General features: G+C 35.0%; 1 protein-coding gene across 1 annotated transcript; it reads right to left on the bottom strand.

The window, feature by feature from the left end:
* Positions 1-2,093: 2,093 nt before the first annotated feature.
* Positions 2,094-23,459, bottom strand: LOC110098844 (protein ANTAGONIST OF LIKE HETEROCHROMATIN PROTEIN 1). Its single transcript, XM_020825790.2, has 2 exons — positions 23,179-23,459; positions 2,094-3,384 (listed from the first exon to the last, which is right to left on the bottom strand). The coding sequence occupies exons 1-2, from the start codon at positions 23,327-23,329 to the stop codon at positions 2,336-2,338; spliced, it is 1,200 nt and encodes a 399-aa protein (XP_020681449.1). The 5' UTR covers positions 23,330-23,459; the 3' UTR covers positions 2,094-2,335.
* Between the last annotated feature and the right edge of the window lie 63 nt (positions 23,460-23,522).

Below are 23,522 nucleotides of genomic sequence, written 5' to 3'. Positions count from 1 at the left end.
TTTTCTGTAATGTCTCTCTATTTCCAGGTTATGTTATGCTTTTTTCCTTAGAGAGAGCTTATTTTTATGGAACCAAATAATTTCAGCAAAGAGGTTCACTGTAAATCCGGATGTCCCTATATTTTTCACTGTAACCTCAGCATTTGGGATAATGGAAGAAGTTTCTCTACCTCTTCAAGACATGTCGAATATATTAAGGAACAAAGTGTAGAAACAACAGATGATTCTCTTGTTCATGAAGATTTTTTGCCATAAAATGCTTCTCTAATAGAAAAATTGAAAGTTCTCTCGAGAAAATTGTGCTTGATCAGTTCAGCCTCAGCACCAAAGATGCTATAAACGGGACTGTAGTCGTTTAATCTCCATTCTGCACAGATGTGTGATAACTAATGAAGAGGATTTCCATGCCATATGATGCGGTCAGCGATCATACGTTTTAAACTAGGAAGAATCACCATTCTCTTTTAACCATGAAAAGTAAGAGATGATCAGTAGGTTTTGTTTAGGATGATTATAATTTTTTATAAAAATTATTATAAGCTGCTATAAAAAATTAAGTTTTTTAAAAGTTGCTGTTGAAAGTAACTTTTTAGTACAATTTTTTTAAAAAAATTAGCAAAAAAACAATCAAATATAAATTGTGATTATGGTATGAAAAAATAAAACAGCCAAAGTCTTATAATTCATTTGGGTAGGCTGCAACTTTTTATAAAACTGTCTATAAAACTATTGTGGATGACATATTTTTTTAAAACTATAGTAGTAAGTAAATTCCTAGAACAAAAAGTTTCGAAAATGATGAAAAAATAATTGTCAAACAGAAATTATGATTGCGATCTGAAAAATAAAACAATAAAAAAATTATCGAAACGAAGTCTAAGTTTCCTCGCAATTTACCTTTGGTGCATCCCATCATAAGCAAATGTAAAGATCCGAACATGTTGGTGAAAAGTACATAGTTTTATGTCTTTGGTGTGCATGTGTGATTCAGTTTTCATTTGGGACGATTTTTTTGTTGCTTCTTAAATAAACTTTTTAATACAAAATTAAAATTTTTATACTAGAAAGCAGCTTTAAGAAGCAACAAGAAAGCCATTCCAAACAAAGCCTAAGAAGCTATTGCGCTGCAATTTCATTAGTGTTAAGAAACCATATTTATCCTAAATCTAATACTCCAACTAGATATGAGCTTTCTTCTCTATAATTACAAAACTATTGTTCATATAGATCAAAATCATATTCTTTAGGTTCTAAAACAACTTTTTAATATAAAATTTTTTAACTAAAAATTTTTATACTAAATAATAATTTTAAAAAACAATAAAAAAAACTATCTCAAATGAAACCTTAGCTTAACTAAGAAGTAAGTTGACTCGGTAGTCGGTACCATTGGAATAGAAAAGGATGTAGGTACATGTGATAAAGCTACCATCATTTACAATTTTAATGTGTAAATCAGCTGTTCCTGCCAAAATCACTGGTTAGCCCTAATTTAAAAATTATACAATTTGATGATAAAAAACAAAACTAGGAATTTCTTGAGCATAATCTATGCATGTATGATCAGCAAATTTTAGAATGATATGATCATTCAACTATCACAAACTATCTTTCTTTTGATTAATTAAACTCAAAAAGATCCCAAACTTGAAAAAATTATTCCATCCGATGAAAATACCGAGCAATACCGAGCATATCGAGCGCGTTGTATCGAACACGGTACCGAGCACTTTAATGACATGGTGTTTTGGTATTGATTTCCGGATGCATTCGATAACCTGACGGAATAATCACTCCCAAACTTAGCTACAACAATTCCTTGGTCACCAAGAGCTAGTTTCCAGGGCAACCATGCTCCCAAGAAATCATGAACAGTAGCTTTATCAAATGAATCATGGAGAAATTGCATTATTTTGTGGCTATAGACAAAAAATTCTCGATCTTTTAGGCTTCGTTTGGGACGGCTTTCTTACTCCATAAAGCAGTTTTCTAATACAAAAAATAAATTTTTTGTATTACAAAATTGCTTTAAGAAACAGTAAAAAAACCGCCCCAAACGAAGCCTTAATCTCAACAAATTCAGAATGCAGGAATAGAAAAATGGTGTGATTTTCTCATTGATTGGAAGTGGCACCACTCATTACAAGATCAGTGTCTAAGTAACATGATCAGCCTGCATCAGAATAGCTTGGAATATGCTTGCATATTTCACTTTACCGAAGGAAAAAAAAAAAAAACTTTATCAAAAGTAATCCTTGACTAGGAATATCAATTACCTGGTCAAAACTTCTTCCAGCTGATAGTTTTTACTTTATAATGGATTCAAAACTCCAATTCAATCAGTCTCTACCATGGACCAGTGCAAGTGTCTACTGAGAGTATCTCTCATGGCCTGTCCACTAGAATCTATTTGCTGACAATTCTGCTCTTTATAACCAGTATCATGATGATCTGATAACATAAGATTAGGATGCAGGGCATCTCTGCTATCAATGATAATATTGTGTAGTAAGCAGCAAACAAGAATTATACTTGGTAATTTGTGTTTATCAGGTCTCCACATGACCTTACTGAGAATACTCCAAACAGCTTTGAGCTGTGAGAGAGCTCTTGTAGCCAGTAAATTCACAGTCTTATGTTTTTCATTGAAGATGGCCATAGAAGCTGAGAGCCCCTTTCCGACGTATGGAATCATCAGCCATGGGAGAAGAGGATAAGCCGAATCACCTACTATGAATTCTCTGATTTCTGCTTTCTCTGCAGAGAGCTTGACAGGGCCATTCAAGCGCTTTCCACTCTCGCAGAGTTTGTAAAAGCCAGAGCACTTTAACAATCTGGACATGGTCATGCTGCCAGGCCAACCAGTAACTATGTCAAGAAATCTCATCTCTTGGTCAACTATAACTTGCAGAAACATGCTATAGTTGCTCTCTTGATCGCACCAATCATGAGATGATTCGACCGCAGGTAGAGTCATGATGATGTGGGTGGCGTCGATGGCTCCGCAGCAGTTGGGAAAACCAAATATGGTCTCGAACTTGGATTTTATTTGCTCCATTCTTTCAGGTTCTGGCCATTGGAGATGATGTCTAGCTCGTTCTTCCATGGATTCTATAAATCTCCATGTAACCTGAGAAACAGTGGACTGGCCAACACCAAAAGCTCCTCCAACGGATACTTGGGCTTCTCCAGAAGCCAACCTTCTCATTGCAATAGCAACTTGTTTCTCAACGCTGAGAAGCCTACCTTCAATGTTTATGAGTCCTGATGGAGGTCTGGACACTAAATCCTGCCTAACTATGGAACAGATATACTCAAAGGTAGTCTTTGATACCCTGAAGAAATATTTGAATGCTTCATCTTCGTCTAAAGGAACACCTGGCCCTGCACCTTTAATTGATTAGTTTTGGCATTTATGATATCCAAAGTATACTTAAATTACTTCATAATAATCTAAAAGTTGATAACAGGAGTGTGTCATCATCTTCAGAGCATTAAGCAGAAAAATCACAAAAAAAAAATTATGCAATTCAAGCATAAAGACTAGCTCATTTAACATCTCATTTAACATCTTCGAAATCCTTCTGGAGAAACAATGAAGGAGCTCCTACCGCTAAAATCACGAACAGATATTGATTGCATTCAGAAATATCTTAAGTCTGGTCAGGATATATATTAAATATGCATAAATCTCCCACTAATACCGCTTTGAACTAACATGGCTTTAAAATACACATAAGTGGAGTTAAAAGCATTTTCTGTCCATAGGGGATGCAAGTCCTGTCATCAGGCTGTTCAACCAATAAATTAAAAGATCAAAGTGCCTTCAATAAAAGTAAAGTATGGATTTAGCATGGATTTTGGAGAAGATATGACTTTTCCCTCCACCCACAACTTCCCAAGTTTCTAAATGCCCTTCATCCACGAGGCTATAAATAAGATCTTGCACCCAAAAGTGGATTGTAAGTCACTCTCTATTTTGGTTCCCAAGGGAAGCTATATAATGATTTTAATTATTTTATACCTTCAACCTCATTAGGTGGATAGAATGTTGGAGATCCTTCTCAAGGACTACAACCCTTAGGCCTCAAGTAGAGAACCAATGCTTTATTTTTTTAGTTATTGTTGACCTCATTATTGGAGGTCAATTTCCCCGGAATCAACTCTAGCACCTAGGTTTTCGTAGCCTAGTGTAGACGTCGTTCCTACAGGATTATCCTTTGGTGGACGCCCACTGACAGAGAGCTGACTCGACCCTCTTATTCAACCCAAATCAAATTAAACCATTTGAAATTATTTAAAATCAAATTCATCAAATTTGATATTAAGCGAAACTAATTTGATTAAATCAACATCAATCCAGTTGAAATTACTCAATTTAAACATGATTTGAATTAAACTAACTCATCTAAAACTAATTAATGCCAAATCGATGTCGATCAAAACAAGTCAATACAAATCAATGCAATATCAAGTTAAATATATTCGATTCAATTATATGTATCCAAAATCATTTCGTCAAATTCCTCTAAAAATTAAATTCAATCTCAGCCTTTAGATCCTTCTCTAGATCAGGTTTTAATCCAAACCTTTGATTTTAAAATCAGGAGAGAGAATGGTGCGGTCAGGGCTGGTTGAACCGAACCCCACTACCTCCTATCAATTCACGAAACCCCCACTCTCCCATTGGCACTCCCTCTCTGCAGTTCTGAAATCCCCAAGGCTCCTTTCTCATATTTCGGGCAAGAACCGCTCCGTCTCTCTCCCACTCTCTCATTCGCACTCACAAAACAGAACCTCCTCTCCGTCTCTCATTGTCTCACAACGATCCCAGGCGAAACCATCCTCCTCCCATCGCCCTCTCTCTGGTTGCTCTCTCCAATTCATAAGAAGCCCCCAGCCAGTCGCCTCTGTTGTTCGCGAAACCCCACCCCGTCCGATCCTCTCTGCGATTCGCGAGCCTAAGCTGACGACCCCGGCTGATTCTTGCCCTAGGCCGTAACTTCCCATAGCCTGTATATTTTCTTCTTTTTGACTTCTCTCCTTCCTAAAATCTATTTTATCCTTCTTTCATTCTTGAATAACCTTCTTGCATTTAAATTAAACATTGGAAATGACAATCTAAAATTTTCTTGTAAAAATCTGAAGCAAAACTTGTCTCCTTTCTCTCCTGATGATTAGAGAAATGATAAAAAAAAATCAAGAAGAAATTGTTACAGGTTTTAGCATTGAAAATATTTGGATTTTGCTACTTAATTTTACATAAGAAAACGTATATATTTGCTGTAGTTTTTGCATTGAAATGGATGGATTTGCTACAAGTTTCTGCATAAAAAAAAATGTGTATGGATTTGCTAAAAGTTTCAGATTTTTTTTTGTTTCGGAAATATTTTGATTTGCTACAGATTTTTGCATAAGAAAATGCATATATTTGCTACAGTTTTTTTTTGCCGTAATAGAATGAATCTTTGGGAAGAATGAAATAGTATCAAATAATCTGTTCCGTGATAACATCTTAATATAAATGTAAAGTTGGAACAAATATATGCATGTTTAGGTTTATTTTCCTTCATAGCAAGCTCTCTTTTTAATGTTATTTTTGTGAGAAATTAGAGGTTGCTTGGAGGGAAGATACGATTGTTTATGATTGGTTTCTGATCTCTTAGCAAATAAAAGTTGTTGAAAGGTTTCATGTGAGAAATATTTTGGAAAATGTTTGTGTGGAAAAGAATATGTCTATGTATTCAAAAGTGAAGCTTGTGTGTGTGTGTCTTGTGAAGTGTGTAAATTAAAATTGGTTCATGGTAATATCGGAAAGTAAACTATAAATGAGTTGAAATAAAGTAAAAAGTATATTGTTGACCTCGTTTTTGTCCTGATTCGTCATCGACTACGTTTTATTGTATTGATCGGGCCTCGTCGAGCCCGATTCGTTTCGAATCGACGTTAATTCGAGTTTGATTTTATCTTATCTTATTTTAGTGAATTAATTTTGGTCGAGTCGAGGCGAGCTCAAGTTGACCCGGATCGAACCATACTTGACTCAATTTTGAACTTTATTTTAGTCCTTTGGGTCTAACTTGATACTAATCAAAGTTTGATTGAATTTCCAAACCGGTTTGAATCCCACCGTTGGATCAAGGAATTTGATCGGACGGCTCCGATCTACCCTCTCTTCCTTGGCGCCCTAATTGAGGCTAAAGCCTCCATCCCACTCCCTGGCTCCCTCACTGGGGGGTCGCAGAAGCAAGGAGGCGGAACTCCTTCCCTACTCCCGTCTCTTTCTCTGTTCGCGAATACCAGCCGAGCCCGAAGGCCGTCCGACCTCCCTCCGTCTCTCTCTTTCTCTTGCGTGAGCAAGGAGAGACCGAACTCGTGGCTTTGGCAGACTCCGAAGCCCTGTCCGTCCCTCTGCTCCGATGTTCTCCAACCAAACCTGAAGGCCCAAGTCGCCCCTCAGCCAAACCTGACGCCAGCCTACTCAGCCCCATCCGTGAGCTGTAGCGACCATAGACGCCGATCCGTCGATCCCAGGCTTTAGCCGAACTCTTCCTGAGCAGGTATACTACCTTTCTCCCCCCGTCTTCTTGTGGTTCGCATGGCACCAGTCTCGCCGAGCTCTAGCCACCCGATCTCCCTCCTCGTCCGATCCCACCTCCAGCGACGAAGCCTAAGAAGTGTCAAAGCCCCAGGCGATCTCGGACCTGTCGCCTTGTCCGACGACAGCCCCCGACTCCCTGCTCCCGCCGAGCCCTAGCTTCCGTCCGCCCCTAGTGATCGAAACTGCTTTGCCTTGTCTTCTTCTGGCAGGTAATCACTCTCCTACTCTTTTCTTCTACTTTTCCTTCTTGTTTTACCATTTCTTCATCTTCTCTTTAACATTCATCATATAGCTTCTACTTCTTCCCTGCACGTCTATTTTTTTTTTTTGAGATATGAGTAGCAAAGCAGGTTCTATGTTTTTCTTAAGAAACCTAAGAAAATCTTGTGACATTGGGTTTAATACTACCATATGAATGCCTTCAGTTATAGGTATTTCATTCTAAAGAGCATTATCATTTGAATTTAAAAAAAAAATCTGAAACTTAATGATCCTTTGATTTTTCCTTCCTATATGCGTACATGTGTATTTTCTTACTAAGTTAGTAATGGCATGGATAGTGGAAAGTTCCTTGTAGGTCGCTTATCCAAAGTTGATCGAATAGGTGTATAAATAATGATCTTTTGTGGTGATTCGTTTTGTATGATCTTACAACCATTGCACACCAAATATTTGGTGAAGCGGCATTAAGAGAAAGTCATAGTTATTTATGCTTATATTGAGATTTTATGTGATAGTCTTGCACACATGGATGAGTTTCTCGGAAATCATTAGTTAGAGGTTTTTGTGCTTTCAAATTGAAGACTCTCATGAGCATCAATTAGTTGGTTGGAGAGACTCCAATGTCATCCACTATGGCTTTTATATATTCATCATGTCTTGCTCTTATTGTGTTGAGACTTGAGAATACCTCGTTGTTCAAACTTTATTTCTTGTGGTGATGGCATGGTAGTTTGGAGACAACCAAGAATTCCTAAGCACTTGTGTGAATCCATAAAAGTGAAAATTTGGTTGGAGAGTATTTTCTTTTATAGTATTTTAAGAGGTGATGTGGATTTTCTCGCTTTGAAGCTTACTTCTATATCCTTAAATAATGAGGAAGGATTGCTCATATGTGCTCTTGAAAATAACTTGATATGAGAGGATAGGTTTACTTGTCTTGACATGTTGTGATAGTTCTTGTTCAAAGTCAGTAAACATTAGCATTGAGAGGAAGAACATGAATAAAGCCTAGTTTCCTTTAGAATTGTGTGACGGTAAAGCATGACCTTCACATAAATTTGTTTTATATGGCCTTATAGTTGTTGTATATTGGTTGTTTGATGAAATGCCCCTTTGAGCTTTGGGAGAAGTTATGAACTTTAAGTCGAGAAGGTCATGAGTCCCTTTAAAAAAAAAAAAAAAAGGATCTTTGCATAACATGAGAAGTGAGATCCATTGGAAGAATTCCAAAATTTATTTCACATGAAGGAAAGCTGTAAGAGTGGCTTTATGTTAGAATATATATATATATATATATATATTTGCATTGGAAAACTTTAAAGTTTGCTTCATCATGATGTTGCTCTACGTCAGAAAATTTTATGAGTTTTAGAGAAGTATTTTCAATCCTTATTCTCACAAGTATAGGATTTCATTGTGATGTTTATAGGGGATCGAGAGAGGTAACTTGTCATATAACTAGAGCTTTATTTATGACTTTCAAAAAAACATCCTTTCCACACTTCATTAGTTTTTCTATGTGATTAGCTCTTGATTTACAATATCATATATTTGGCACAGGAGTGTGTTCACAAGTTTATGTTTAAGCTTCTTCTAAAAATTCTTGATAGCATATAACATGAAGATGAAAAGTTTGTTGAAGAGTTATCATTGCAAGATACACCTTATCATTCTTGAATCCTGTAGCATAGTTTTGGCAATGGCTACTGATTATGAATGTTTGTTTCATTAACAAACTTATTCAAGGATATTTGGGGTAGCTTTACATATGAAATTATGGTCTAACACCACCCATTGATTGGGTTTCATGAATTTGTGGGAGGACATTTGTATATTTCTCTCCTCAGTGTCAAGCATTCATACTCTTTCACAAAGTTTCTTTTGAGAAATATAAGAAAGCATACATGTTCTTTTTCCTTTTCCTTTCTTTTTTATTTTATTTTATCAATAGGTATCTTTGGTTGGTCATATTTTGGGTAGTATTTTGAGTATAAAAGAACATGACTTGGCTTGTGTTGTATGATTTGCTTCAAGATTGGAAATATTTACAAGTGGTTTCATGTTAAAGCCCCATTAGTTGCTCTATTCTTGGAAACTTTACGAAGAGTTTTATGGTTTGTTTTATATTGAGGGTATTTGTGATTTGTTTCGCGATTGAGAAGATTTACAAATGGCTTTATATCGAAAAGTTTTATGAGTCGTCTTTGGAAAGAGAGGTACTATAAGCTGTCTTATATCGGAAATACTTATGAACATTAACTTTTATGGGTTGAGAGCTTTTTGATGAATTTTTGTGAATCGTATTTGGCGAATTGTTTTATGTTGAGAGGTTGGGTGATTTTAGTTTTATGAAGGCTTTTTCAACGAGGGGTTTTATACAACTTTCTCGTTGAAAAGCTTTATGGTTTTTACCCCACTCCAAATATAAGAAGCACTTGATTGTCTTTTGTGTCAAAAAAGAGGTTTTCGATGTTTTTGTTTTGTTTTCCTTTTGATAAGGGGTTTTATGTGTCGTTTCACTCGTGAGTTTTTTTTTTCGTAGGTTATTTTGGGATCAGTAATTTTTATGAAGCGGATTTTGTGTTGGGAAGTTTTCTAGATCTTTCTTTTGGGATGAAGGGGTCTTTCTTTTATGAGTTGTTTCTCTTTTGTTAGTGTTTGCCTTTAAAAGATAAGGTTAGAAGAATATGGCGGTTGGAAAGAGATCTCGTTTTAGTTTTAATTTTGGGAACTCGAGTTTTCCTCATCGTTTTGAGTCTATTTAGAGGATAGTTTGGTTATTTGGATTGAGTCAAACGTATCAAGTGCTGTGTTTGGATGTGGGAACAGTAAATGGCATTTAAACACCTCCTTTCCTATTCATACTACATTGAATAGGGATGAGGAGAATTTTAGAGACATGCTTGGTTTCAAACAAGCATGTCCATTAACAAAATGCCTATATTCCTTTATTACTTTGTTTTCTCACCTCTCCCTTTCTTTTTGGCATTTCATAGTTTTCGTTCTTCTTGCATTTCTACTACTCCTCTACTTATTGTCTTATTTCACTTGTAGATCACTAAACCTATCGATACATGTATGAATGTCTAGAAGGGTTAGAAAAACATCTCCTTTCGTTTCCTATAACATTAGTGACAACTAAGGACAAGAATTAAGGACCGAGTCTTACATAACATAGACTTAGGATGCATGCTCCCGAAACTAATTTGATTAAATCAAGTAATTTAAACATGATTTGAATTAAACTAACTCATCTAAAACTAATTAATGCCAAATCGATGTCGATCAAAACAAGTCAATACAAATCAATGCAATATCAAGTTAAATAGATTCGATTCAATTATATGTATCCAAAATCATTTCGTCAAATTCCTCTAAAAATTAAATTCAATCTCAGCCTTTAGATCCTTCTCTAGATCAGGTTTTAATCCAAACCTTTGATTTTAAAATCAGAAGAGAGAATGGTGCGGTTAGGGCTGGTTGAACCGAACCCCACTACCTCCTATCAATTCACGAAACCCCCACTCTCCCATTGGCTCTCCCTCTCTGCAGTTCCGAAATCCCCAAGGCTCCTTTCTCATATTTCGGGCAAGAACCGCTCCGTCTCTCTCCCACTCTCTCATTCGCACTCACAAAACAGAACCTCCTCTCCGTCTCTCATTGTCTCACAACGATCCCAGGCGAAACCATCCTCCTTCCATCGCCCTCTCTCTGGTTGCTCTCTCCAATTCATAAGAAGCCCCCAGCCAGTCGCCTCTGTTGTTCGCGAAACCCCACCCCGTCCGATCCTCTCTGCGATTCGCGAGCCTAAGCCGACGACCCCGGCTGATTCTTGCCCTAGGCCGTAACTTCCCATAGCTTATATATTTTCTTCTTTTTGACTTCTCTCCTTCCTAAAATCTATTTTATCCTTCTTTCATTCTTGAATAACCTTCTTGCATTTAAATTAAACATTGGAAATGACAATCTAAAACTTTCTTGTAAAAATCTGAAACAAAACTTGTCTCCTTTCTCTCCTGATGATTAGAGAAATGATAAAAAAAAAAATCAAGAAGAAATTGTTACAGGTTTTAGCATTGAAAATATTTGGATTTTGCTACTTAATTTTACATAAGAAAACGTATATATTTGCTGTAGTTTTTGCATTGAAATGGATGGATTTGCTACAAGTTTCTGCATAAAAAAAAATGTGTATGGATTTGCTAAAAGTTTCATATTTTTTTTGTTTCGGAAATATTTTGATTTGCTACAGATTTTTGCATAAGAAAATGCATATATTTGCTACAGTTTTTTTTTGCCGAAATAGGATGGATCTTTGGGAAGAATGAAATAGTATCAAATAATCTGTTCCGTGATAACATCTTAATATAAATGTAAAGTTGGAACAAATATATGCATGTTTAGGTTTATTCTCCTTCATTGTAAGCTCTTTTTTTAATATTATTTTTGTGAGAAATTAGAGGTTGCTTGGAGGGAAGATACGATTGTTTATGATTGGTTTATGATCTCTTAGCAAATAAAAGTTGTTGAAAGGTTTGATGTGAGAAATATTTTGGAAAATGTTTGTGTGGAAAAGAATATGTCTATGTATTCAAAAGTGAAGCTTGTGTGTGTGTGTCTTGTGAAGTGTGTAAATTAAAATTGGTTCATGGTAATATCGGAAAGTAAACTATAAATGGGTTGAAATAAAGTAAAAAGTATATGTATTGGAAAGATGAAAATATAGAAAAGTGAAGTGTGCAAGTATGGGAGGTAAAGTATTTGTTTTGTGAAAATTTTGTGAGTTTTGGAAGATTGAAAGTGTATGTTTGGAAATAAAAGTGAAAATATAGAAGTTTTAAAGAAAGCAAAAGTTCTCTTTCTTTCTCTACCCCTCTCTCTCTTTCCACTTTATTGTGCCTCGAAATGAATGTTCGAAAAATATGAAATCTGTGTTCAAAAGTAACTGCTCCAAAAAGCAAAGTCAACAAACCGGTGTCCAATCCCGAAAAAAGGTGCGTTTTAATTTCAACAGTATTTTTTAATTTATTTCTTTTTTTATTATTAAATGTGCTTATAATCCTTATTTTCTCTTCTTTATTGGCATGAACTACGAGGGTGCAGTTCTGGCATACCACTTGACCTATTCTCTTCCTTGTTAGAACTGCACCCTCATAGGTCAAGTGGTCTGCCAACCCGCAGGCGGGGAGGTGCCTAATAAGGAAGAGAAAAAATAATATGCTAAAAAAAGAAGAGAAAATAGGGATTAGAAGCACATTTAAATTAAAATGTACCTTTTTTCGAGTTCATGCTAATAAAGAAGAGATAATAGGGATCAGAAGCACATTTAATAATAAAAAAGAAATAAATAAAATTTAAATTAAAATGTACCTTTTTTCGGGCTTGGACACCGATTTGTTGACATTGCTTTTTGGAACATTTATTTTTGAACACAGATTTCATATTTTTCGAACATTCATTTTGAAGCACAAGAAAGTGGAAAGAGAGAGGGAGAGAGGGGTAGAGAAAGAAAGAGAACTTTTGTTTTCTTTAAAACTTCTATATTTCCACTTTTATTTCCAAACATACACTTTCAATCTTTCAAAACTCACAAAATTTTCACAAAACAAATACTTTATCTCCCATACTTGCACATTTCACTTTTCTATATTTTCATATTTCCAATACATACACTTTTCACTTATTTCAACCCATTTATAGTTCACTTTCTGATATTACCATGACCCAATTTTAATTTACACACTTCACAAGACACACTCACACACAAGCTTCACTTTTGAATACACAGACATATTCTTTTTCACACAAACATTTTTCAAAATATTTCTCACATGAAACCTTTCAACAACTTTTATTTACTAAGAGATCAGAAACCAATCATAAACAATCGTATCTTCCCTCCAAGCAACCTCTAATTTCTCACAAAAATAATATTAAAAAGAGAGCTTACTATGAAGGAGAATAAACCTAAACATGCATATATTTGTTCCAACTTTACATTTATATTAAGATGTTATCACAGAACAGATTATTTGATACTATTTCATTCTTCCCAAAGATCCATCCTATTTCGATAAAAAAAAGTAGCAAATATATGCATTTTCTTATGCAAAAATCTGTAGCAAATCCAAATATTTTCGAAAATATATATATATATATATATATATATATATAGGGCAAGAATCGGCCGGGGTCGTCGGCTTAGGCTCGCGAATTGCAGAGAGGATCGGACGGGGTGGTGTTTCGCGAACAACAGAGGCGACCGGCTGGGGCTTCTTGTGAATTGGAGAGAGCAACCAGAGAGAGGGCGACGGGAGGAGGGTGGTTTCGCCTGGGATTGTTGTGAGAGAATGAGAGACGGAGAGGAGGTTTTGTTTTGTGAGTGAGAATGAGAGTGAGAGAGAGACGGAGCGGTTCTTGCCCAAAATATGAGAAAGGAGCATTGAGGATTTCAGAACTGCAAAGAGGCAGAGCCAATGGGAGAGTGAGGGGTTCGTGAATTGATAGGAGGTAGTGGGGTTCGGTTCAACCAGCCCTAACCGTACCATTCTCTCTTCTGATTTTAAAATCAAAAGTTTGGATTAAAACCTGATCTAGAGAAGGATCTAAAGGCTGAGATTGAATTTAATTTTTAGGGGAATTTAATGAAATGATTTTGGATACATATAATTGAATCGAATCTATTTAACTTGATATTGCATTGATTTGTATTGACATGTTTTCATCGACATCCATTTGGCATTAATTATTTTGATATGAGTTAGTTTAATTTAAATCATGTTTAAATTGAGTAATTTCAACTGGATTGAAGTTGATTTAATCAAATTAGTTTCGCTTAATATCAAATGTGATGAATTTGATTTTAAATAATTTCAAATGGCTTAATTTGATTTGGGTTGAATAAGACGGTCGAGTCAGCGCTATGTCAGTGGGTATCCACCTAAGAAAAATCCTGTAGGAACGATGTCTACACTAGGCTACGAAAACCTAGGTGCTAGAGTTGATTCCGGGGAAATTGACCTCGAATAATGAGGTCAACAGTTATCTACTTCAAGAATCTTGACTAGTCATAAACCACTTTTTGGCACATAATAATTTGGCATAGTCTTTACAAAGTCATCATCCCCTTGTCACCGATTGAGGCACAATTATCAATCAATTTAGATCTCTCCATGCAAGAATCTACCACACCGGGTTAAAATCTACAAAGACCAAACATCTCTTTTTCAACAAGGGTCAACTTTCCTATCACATTTCAGCAAATATGAGCCTTACAGCTCTTAAACCCTCCATTAGGACCGGACAGGGCAAGGGAAACCAAGAAAGCCCCTCTTACAAAGTCCTACTCAACAATATCTTTCAAAGACAACATAGCCTGGCATTGCCTCAATCCACTCCATCTCATGCTTTTCAGGTAGCACGGCGATAGCATGGTTGCTTCCTACTCTATCCAAAGCTTCCAAGAAGGTAATAACAATGGCATGGATCCACCCTAATTTATACCTTATTGTAACAATTAAGGTGATGGTACATAGTTGCCTAACTCAAGCCCTTAGTCCCAGAATTCAATACACAGCATGTTTCCAATCACCATTCTCCCTTCTTTAGCCTCCAAGATGATTGCATTGTAACATTACCTAGCCTCAATAAACTTTTAAATAACAGCTAATACAAAATAATAAATGAAGAATGATTGAAGAAATAGTTCTTCAAAGCTAACTGTGCACTTCAAAGAAGTCTCCCACTTTGATAAGATATTCGACTAAACATATAACTGAAATTTGACCTATACTACATTCCCTTAAGGAGAATCCAAAAGGACATGTAGTTTCTAGTTATAGGATGAGATTGTGGATGCAAGACATTAGATTTACTACAATCATTTTCTGGCGAGTAGGGCTGCCTTTGCCAAGATATTGACCCATGCCGTAACCCTAGAATAATTTAGTAATTCAATTCTAGGTCAGATTATGATCGCCGAGGCATTAACTTAGATTAACCCCTTATGAGCTTCATCGATTGGTAACAAACTAGATTATGGTAGTTGAGATATCAGTTAGGCTCTAACCCCTTCAAGATTACTTAGGAAAATATTGGGCAGACCTACAATTGTTGAGACATTGACGTACGTAGCATCCCCAATTAAGCTATTTTTTTCTTAATTCTAAGAAATATTATGATCGATGAGGAATGAAGATGTGATGATTAAAGTAACAGCCTATGATTCCTTTGTTCAATTCCAAGAAAAGGATATGATGGATGAGGTATTAACCGAAGGCACAACAACATATAGGATTCTACATTCATCTACAATTAAATCTTCTAAAAACTCAAGGGCCACTCTAACATTTCATTGAGAAGTAATTAAAGAGACTTACATCTAAACAAGGATGTGTTCCCAATAAGGTAGTCCCACAAGGGACACTTACAATTCATTTGGGATGGCTGCAGTTTCTTTTATAAAATTAGTTGTAGAACTATTGTGAAAAAATAATTTTTTAAAAGTTGTGAGTATTATAAATATTTTTATTTTAAAAAAAGTCATACACCAGTTTTCTTACATCTACATAACTTTGACAGATCTGATTGTAAAAAATAATTTCTCACCACAAAAATTTCTAGAAAGTAACAATAAAGTAAGAGCAAAACAGATATATGCCAATGATCTGAATAGCAACACTATCAAAAACCTGCCCCAAAATAGACTCTTAAATGCCAAATTTGAAATTGTTTGAAGATTTCTTGACCCAAACCACAATTTTGCGAAGGATACCCTAAGTTACATCACCAAGTGACTAAAAAGAGTTTGACAATGATATAAACTAAAGATTGGCTATAAGGACAATCCCAAAATCTACAGTCCCATCAAAGAATGGTTAAGGTGGGGTGGGTTCGACTAAAAGCATCCTCCCATAAGAACAATCTCAAGGGAGAAATCTTATTTTTTTTCAAAACAAAAGATTAATTAGATAAAAATATGAGTACAATAAGGGCCATTACTATGAATTGCCAAAGACAAAAAAATATGATAATATAAAAAGATATAATAAACAGATAAATGATGAAGCATTCTAAGGATCATGAAAAAAAAACATTTAGATTGTCTAGCTTGAAGCCATGTGAATATAGGGAATGCTAGTATATTTTCTTTTGATTTCTATCCCTTCTAGTGTATAGAATATGAAATCTCCACAAGGATTGCTTATTACCATTGTTTAAAATTACGCAATATGAGGCTCGCCTCGAGGCCCGTCTTAACGCAATTTCAGTGAAAAATGTTTCGAGGCGTAACACCTAATCTTGGTTGAGGCCCGCCTTCAGGCGTGCCTCATCTCGCTGGCATGTATGTTTTATTTAAAACTTAGCTAAATCATATACAAAAGCCCCAAAAAAATCTTGCCCTCTTGCGCTCCAAAGCCGCATTAACTTCCTCTCAACTGTCTCGACCTCCAGCCCACTGCCTTTGCCTTAGCTAGTGGCGGAGCCAAAAATTTTGTTCAAGGGGGGCCTAAATTAAAATATTTATGTTTGTCATCTCATTTGGAAGGTTAGAATATATTAAAATAGTTTTGTTTTTCGTCTCATTACCGGAGCCAAGAGGAGCAGTAAGATCAAAATTAAGAATGCAAATAAAGTCATTCGAGGCCGTGACTCGTGAATCACGAGAGAGGAGTAAAGGGGAAAACAAACCATTGATGCTTCTCATGTGTCCACAAAAAAATGCTGGTGGCTTCTCTGGATTAATAAATAACTTTAAAAGGAGGAATTACAAAAATTAGAGCAGGTTTTCTCGTTGGCGAACTTGTTGCTTTATTAAGCCATTAAAACAATCAGCTTTAAGCCCCTTTAGGCTTTCAGTTTTAGCTTTAGCCAAATACTTTAGAGGAGATCATGAGTGCACGGCCGCATCATTTCTGTTGCGCAAAAGGAGGAAAAGCAAAATGTACCATTCAAAGTAATTAATTAGATCATTAGCAGTGCAAAAAAAATTAAATAATAGGGTGTTAATATTTAATAATTATTATTAGATAATGAAGAGTTAGTTAACGATAGAAGTTTTAATAAAATCATATTTAAATAATTAAATATTTTAAATAATAATTAATTAAATAGCCCTACAACTCTGCATCAAAATCTCTTTTCATCATTCCATCCACAATGGAAAGTCATTCCTCCCTCTCACTTTTAATATATTACCCCATTAGTCTTTCTCTCTCTACAGTTGAAGCATTACATGGTCTGGGTAGAAGATGGATTGAAGAATTGAAATGAAAAACCCCCCCTCCCTCCCCTGTTCATGGTCGTAGCCACCACCGTCCTAGCCGCCACTGGGGATCACTTGAAATCCGCATACCGCCACCATCTCCTATAAAAATTTAAGTATTACTCTTATTTTATGTTGATGAAAAATATTTATGAAAGAGGAAGATGGTTAAAATAAATAAAGAAGTAGATTGGTAGGTATTGGACCACGGGATGAGGCAAAGGAGATGCCAATTTGTTATGACGACTCAAATAAAAATCTCCTTAGTAATGATAGTACATATAATTTCTGATTTGTTGTCAATTATTTTAACTTTATTAGTGATTAAATGTAGATGAGTAAGAAACTGAGAAAGAAAAAATTTAGAGCTAAATTTGATGCTATATGATACGTTTATGCAATTTATATATTTTATGTTATTTTTCTCATGTGATATTTGGATTTCAATTCTATTTCATATAATTTAATACTTATCACTTAACATTTTGCATAATTTTTTGTTCCACATGTATATAAATTTGTTACTTTATAGTTTAATAGAAAGTTAATATATCATCTTTTAACATATTATTTGGATATTATATAAAAAATCACTTTTAACTTTTATTTTTTACTTTGAGCAATTTTTAGATTTTGAGGCTTACGCCTCAAAATGCCTTGAGGCTCATGCCAAAAAAATGTCTCAATACCCAATTATGCAATTTTAAACCTTGCTTATTACTAATATGGGTTTTTGGCTTAGATTGAAATGAATAATTTGACTAAATAGACAGCTTGGCTCAATTCAAACTTGAATTGATAGGATAAAAGTGCATGTGTATCGTACATTTGTATGAGTGTATGTATCAATATATTTATGTATATTTCTATATTATACTAATGCATATATGCATCCACACATCGATATATGGGTGTATATATACTTAGGTGCTAGTTAATAGGATTGACTTAAAATTGATCTTAAAATAATAAAAAATGATGAGACCTAATTGATTTTTAGAACAAAATAAGCTCTAATAAAAAATTTAATGAGCAAGCCTAGCACTAATCATGATAAGATCAAATAATACCATAGCTATACCAAGCTTAGCTTGAGATCGAAGTGAATGACTTTTAGTTAACCTTGAACTGATGTTAGATTTGTTGAAAATCAAATTGTTCATATCTGAAGCCTACCAAACTTGAGCTTAGTCAATAGAGCCTTCTTAAGTCCACTAAACCTTCAAAAAAAAAAATATTGGGTCATCTTTATTTCCCATAAAAGGCAACACTTTCATCTACAATCATTAGATATAGCAAGGTTTAAAATTGCATAAATAAACCTTGAGGCATTTTTCGTCCGTGAGGAGAGGCGTAAACCTCACGGACGAAGAATTGCGTAAATGCGAATTTAAGTATTCTAGCAGGTAAATAACAGTAAAAGTCTATGATACAATAAAAACATCTAAATGAGAAGCGAACTTAGTGAAAAACAATAAAATAGATGCAATATATGGATCTCATAGCATAATTCAAAATACAAAACTACAAATTGAAGTCTATCAGAACTCCCAAAGTACAAATAAGAAAGAACATATAAAATTCAATCATGTTCCATCACTGAATGGGTCTTCAGTGGAGGCATATTCATCTTCAATTATATCTATGAATGTCAAATCTTCATCATCTTCAATCTTACCAACTTTTATCTTCCCTATTCAATAAGAATGATTAGTGTGTTGTTCATTGCATATATTTTAAATGTAATAGCACATAATAAATTGTGAGATACCTTTGTTTGCTTATTGTGCTGCAGTGCTAGTGGATGTGTGTGGTGTGGTACTAGTGGATGTGCCCGCTTGATCTGCTTCTCCCCACAAGACATTCACACTTAGATCCTTTAGTTGCAGGTCTAATAATAACAAATCTGTCTCATCATTTATGAATCACTCATTATCAGGCATCACATCATCACACACCAAAGGGTCCTCATCATCCTTCAACCCCTTGTTCCTCAACCTCTTATCTCTCAACCTATTGTTGTGCATAATATTCACAAGGAGTTCATTCTGAGTGTTGAAAGTCGATTTATTCTCTTCGTTTGTACTTAACTATATGTGCTCCAGTTTCGCTCACATCCAGAGGAAGAAAAAGTGAGGCCCAAAACTGGATTGAGATAATACGTCACTGTATGTAGAAGACGGTGTAACTGGACCTCCCACCGAGCATCGATGATATCCCAAATCTCTCAATAACTAGCCTCCTCTCCTCCCAAGTTATGTGCAATCAACTCATTTGCCTCATCCATTGCATTATATATAAAACCCAAGGCTGATTTCTTCTCGGCATCCACTAATCGTAGCACTTGTATTAAGGGTCATATGCTAAATATGACATAGGCGACACTTGCCCAAAATTTATCATTCAGAATCAGCCTTCGTATTTCCTTCCCCTCAGGTTTTTTGCCCCATGCACAATTATGTGAGCCGGATAAATGTTCCTTCATGCGGTAACTCCTCTCTTCACCACTTTATTACAAAAATTGCATTTCAAATACACGTATGTCTTCTCGCCGCCGTCTATGTCAACATGTACACCGTACTTCCAAGAAGGGTCCCTCTGCAATGACGTATTTGACTTTTCCTTGCCCCTAACCATGTTTCCTAATGCACAAATGCAAAATCAAACCAAAAATCTCAAAAAAATTTAAACCTTAGATTTTATATAAGATGAAAAATCAAACCTTAGTGAGGGGATTGTGACTTGATGATATTCCAATAGAGGTGTGGAAATGCTCAGGAGATGAAGGAATTTCTTGGCTTACTAAATTTTTTAATATTGTTTTGAAGACTAAAAATGTCAAATGAGTGTGCTAATTCCTATTTTTAAAAATAAATGTGATGCACAAAATTGTGCGAATTATAGAGGAATTAAGTTAATGTGTCATACTTTAAAACTATGGGAGGCGTCTGGGGGTGAAATTGCACAGAGGCGCCCCTTTTTTTAAACTATGAGATATAGTACTACCCAACAGATCATTCACTCAAACAAGCATGATAACGACAAGGCTTCATCCCTCCTCAACAATAAAGCATTGTTATAGCTAGCTCCAACATGAGCAACATCTTTATCATCAAGCATCAAAAGACCGGTACTATTATGACTTAAAAGAAGGTTCTACAAATTTTTATCCAAGCAGCAGTTCCAAGAGGATATTCTCATTAACATCCTTGGAGTGGTTGTAATCTTAATGGACTCAAATCTCAACCTTGTGAAGAGTAGCTTCTTTGATCCAAATCAAAATCCTAAAAGCAACACTCTTTATGAGTTGGGTAATCCACCTAAGAGGGTCATATAGGGAAAGCCCTACATTAAAAAAGGAAACTTAAACACTAAGGCTAAGCCCAAGAGAAGGAAATCAATCTCATTAAAAATGAAGACAACAAATGGCAGATTCTACAATACAATCCCTAACATTGTGATTGATCTCTCATGAATTTTTTTACTTCCTCATTTCCTCCTTTGGTTCTCAAATAACAGCTTCTTTTAATACATCCTAGATTTTATATTTTGGAACTTTGAATATAACAGGTAATCGACTGTTATTCAACAAGTATTTGCCTTCCTTGACTTGACTTCTCTACCTACCACCTATTTCTTTACAATGGTTTATCACTCCCAAATGCTTTAAAATGTTCTAGAATTTTCTACAAACTTGCTATTCATTCATGATCACACTAAAACTCATAACTATTATGTAATATTTTATCTCTCTCATTGTATTTTCTAGGATTTGAATATGAGAAAGGAAATCAGTGGAAATGTTGAAGCTGGTGGAGCTTACTAAACAATTAAAAGTCCCTTCTACCTTCTCTTTTAGCACTCCATATCCATAGCATTATTATTTGGATCAACCCATCATTAAGTCTTCAGAAGTTTATTACTATCTCCAGTTCTCCACCTCTTTATATAAATTTGAATATAATGTACGTGAACTAAGTAAACATCATTGGGTCCTTTTCCATCTACTATGTCAAGTCTTAGAAGTTTCTCATTTGAGTTAGTTCATTTTAATATTTGAGATTCGAATATGTTCTTACCCACTCAGAATTTAGGCACTTTGTTACTTTTGTTGGCGGTCACACTCAATTTAAATAGATTTATTTGCTCAACTGTAAGTATGAAATCTAGTTTGTATATCACACTTATCATTATATTTGAAGAATTTACCATGATCATGGTTTCTTTGTGGCATTGTTTGTATTATCCTATGTGAAAAAATTTCTTTTTGGTGGATGGAAGTAATTTAGCTTGAGAAAAATATAAAATATAAGAATTATGTTTTAAAAAAAATAATAATAATAATAATTTGAAGAAAGAAAAAATTTTAGAAGAGTAAAATGTGGAAGAGTAAAATGCACATTTACAAAAAGATCTTTAAATTGTGCTTATTGATCTTGAAAAGAGCAGTACCATTAAAGATTATGAGAATTGATTCAATGGATATTAAGGAGAAAATATAAATGCCAAATGTATATTGTACTTAGGAAAGATTTGTATGATCTAGAAGTGATTGGCATTAAAAATAGGGGAGTGGGCAAAGTATTGTTAATGTTTGTAGGATTACATAATGGAGTAGCAACAAGATCAGATATTTTTAATTAGTGAACATGCTTACAAAAATATTTAAAAATAGGTTACTTAAGTGTTCCTACTTGACTACTTGTAATTGATATACCTTGAGTTAGTTTGAAGTGAAAATTTTGAAAATGAAAGAAACTTCTAGATGTGTAAGAACTTTGGATTAGATGAAAGAAACTTTTATTAACTACATTATAAAAGTTCAAAATGATAATTATCAATTAATATTGCTGCAAGTCTTAGTGATACTGATAGGAAATGCTTGAGTTCGTAAGTAATCCTATCAAATTTTACTACGAGTTTGCAGGCAACCTTAAAAATAATTGGTTCAAAACAGCGAGAAAAATAAGAAAATCTGGACAAAACAATCTAGAAAAGATAGATTGCGATAGAGGAAACAAAGCAAAGCAATACTCAAAGCAAGATATAAGAGATCCTCAATTCGAGAGGAGGATCGTCTCTCCCAAATCTCTACACAAGAGAGTCTAGAGCCCAAGTCGCCAAGAAACCCTAATTCAAATCAATCAAAACATAATCTTCCCTAATCCTCTCGTCTTCTTTAATACAAAAGCTTTCCTAATCTAATTTCCCTTCCAAGCCCTAGCCGCCCCCTCCTTTTCAAATTGAAATCAATTTGAACAAGTGGGGCCCACCCTATGGATGGGCCAAGTCAATGGAGGCGCACTGCTTCCGCCTCCTATAGAACACATGAGCCGGCCCTTGGGCAACTAGATTAGGATTTCAACTTATTGCAACAAATATTTTCCTCTCCATCAGATAAATAAAACTACTACAACCATGCGTAGGAAGGGTACTAATTTATGGAGAGTCATTCAAATCACGTAAAGAAAATTCATGAAGGATTAGATTCTTAATTGAATATCACATATTTCTCGATCAAATATAAACCTTCATTGATAGAAATTTACAATACCCATTCATGCATTGTGTAATCATGGCATCTCTATTAACACAAATGTTTCCACACCGTCTCCTATTAACCTTCATAACAATCTAAAGAATCCAGGTTAAAACTCCTATAAAAGAAGATTATCATACTCATAATGACTAATAGGAATGCAAGTCGGGTAGAAAGAGATGCAAAGTTATCGAGAGGCATGTCTTACTAACCATTTATTCTACAGCTAAATACTCATTGTAATATAAGAAATGCATCATCCAAATAGCAAAGAGTCACATGAGTTACTATCATCAGTATCTAAATGAGTGCCAGAAATTTAGGTCACCTTCAATCAAAAGGATGTCACAAACATGGAAAATCTCACGAAGAAAATGATCTGAGCTCCCTAAAACCCACCAAGCTAACCGATTGATTCCAAAAACTGTCAAGAAAATTTATGCAAGAAGTACCAAAAAAAACCCTCAAAAAGCGCTAATAACGAAATTCAACTAGCAGAAGATAAAAAGAAACAAAACTAAGTTCATACTTATAGGCTCTGGTTTTGCTTACCTGAGTCGGAGTTCTTGTGCCAGAAGCTATACCACCAGTCGTTGTCCGCCTGCTGAGATTCCGGTGGCTTAGGCGCTGAAGAAGGGTTTCCGCATTTAGAGGAATCCTTCAATTTTCTCTTAGCCTTCTTCAATTTCTTCAGAGGAGCCATCAAGCAGCGATCTCTTCACCCTTTCTTGGTCTTGCACTATGCTCCTCTACTCCTCGAGTCCTCGTCACTTTCCTCTGCTCTCTCTGTGGATTCGAGGTAGAATATTTAGTATTTAAGCTTGCCTTCCTTTACCGGGAATTTACAGTATATTTATTTATATAATATATTTTTTATTTCTGTCATATTATATATA

Source organism: Dendrobium catenatum, unplaced genomic scaffold (genome assembly GCF_001605985.2).
Source record: "Dendrobium catenatum unplaced genomic scaffold, ASM160598v2 fragScaff_scaffold_249, whole genome shotgun sequence".
NCBI lineage: Eukaryota > Viridiplantae > Streptophyta > Magnoliopsida > Asparagales > Orchidaceae > Dendrobium > Dendrobium catenatum.
Note: the sequence above shows the minus strand (reverse complement) of the source record. Positions and strands in the feature narration are given on the sequence as shown.

What these genes read in the sequence shown, in the direction of transcription:
- LOC110098844 (XM_020825790.2), bottom strand. Translation starts at nt 23,329, where the DNA reads ATGGCTCCTCTGAAGAAATTGAAGAAGGCTAAGAGAAAATTGAAGGAT. An exon ending in GCACAAGAACTCCGACTCAG is followed by an intron (nt 3,385 to 23,178) that starts GTAAGCAAAACC and finishes TTAAAGGTGCAG; the next exon opens with GGCCAGGTGTTCCTTTAGAC.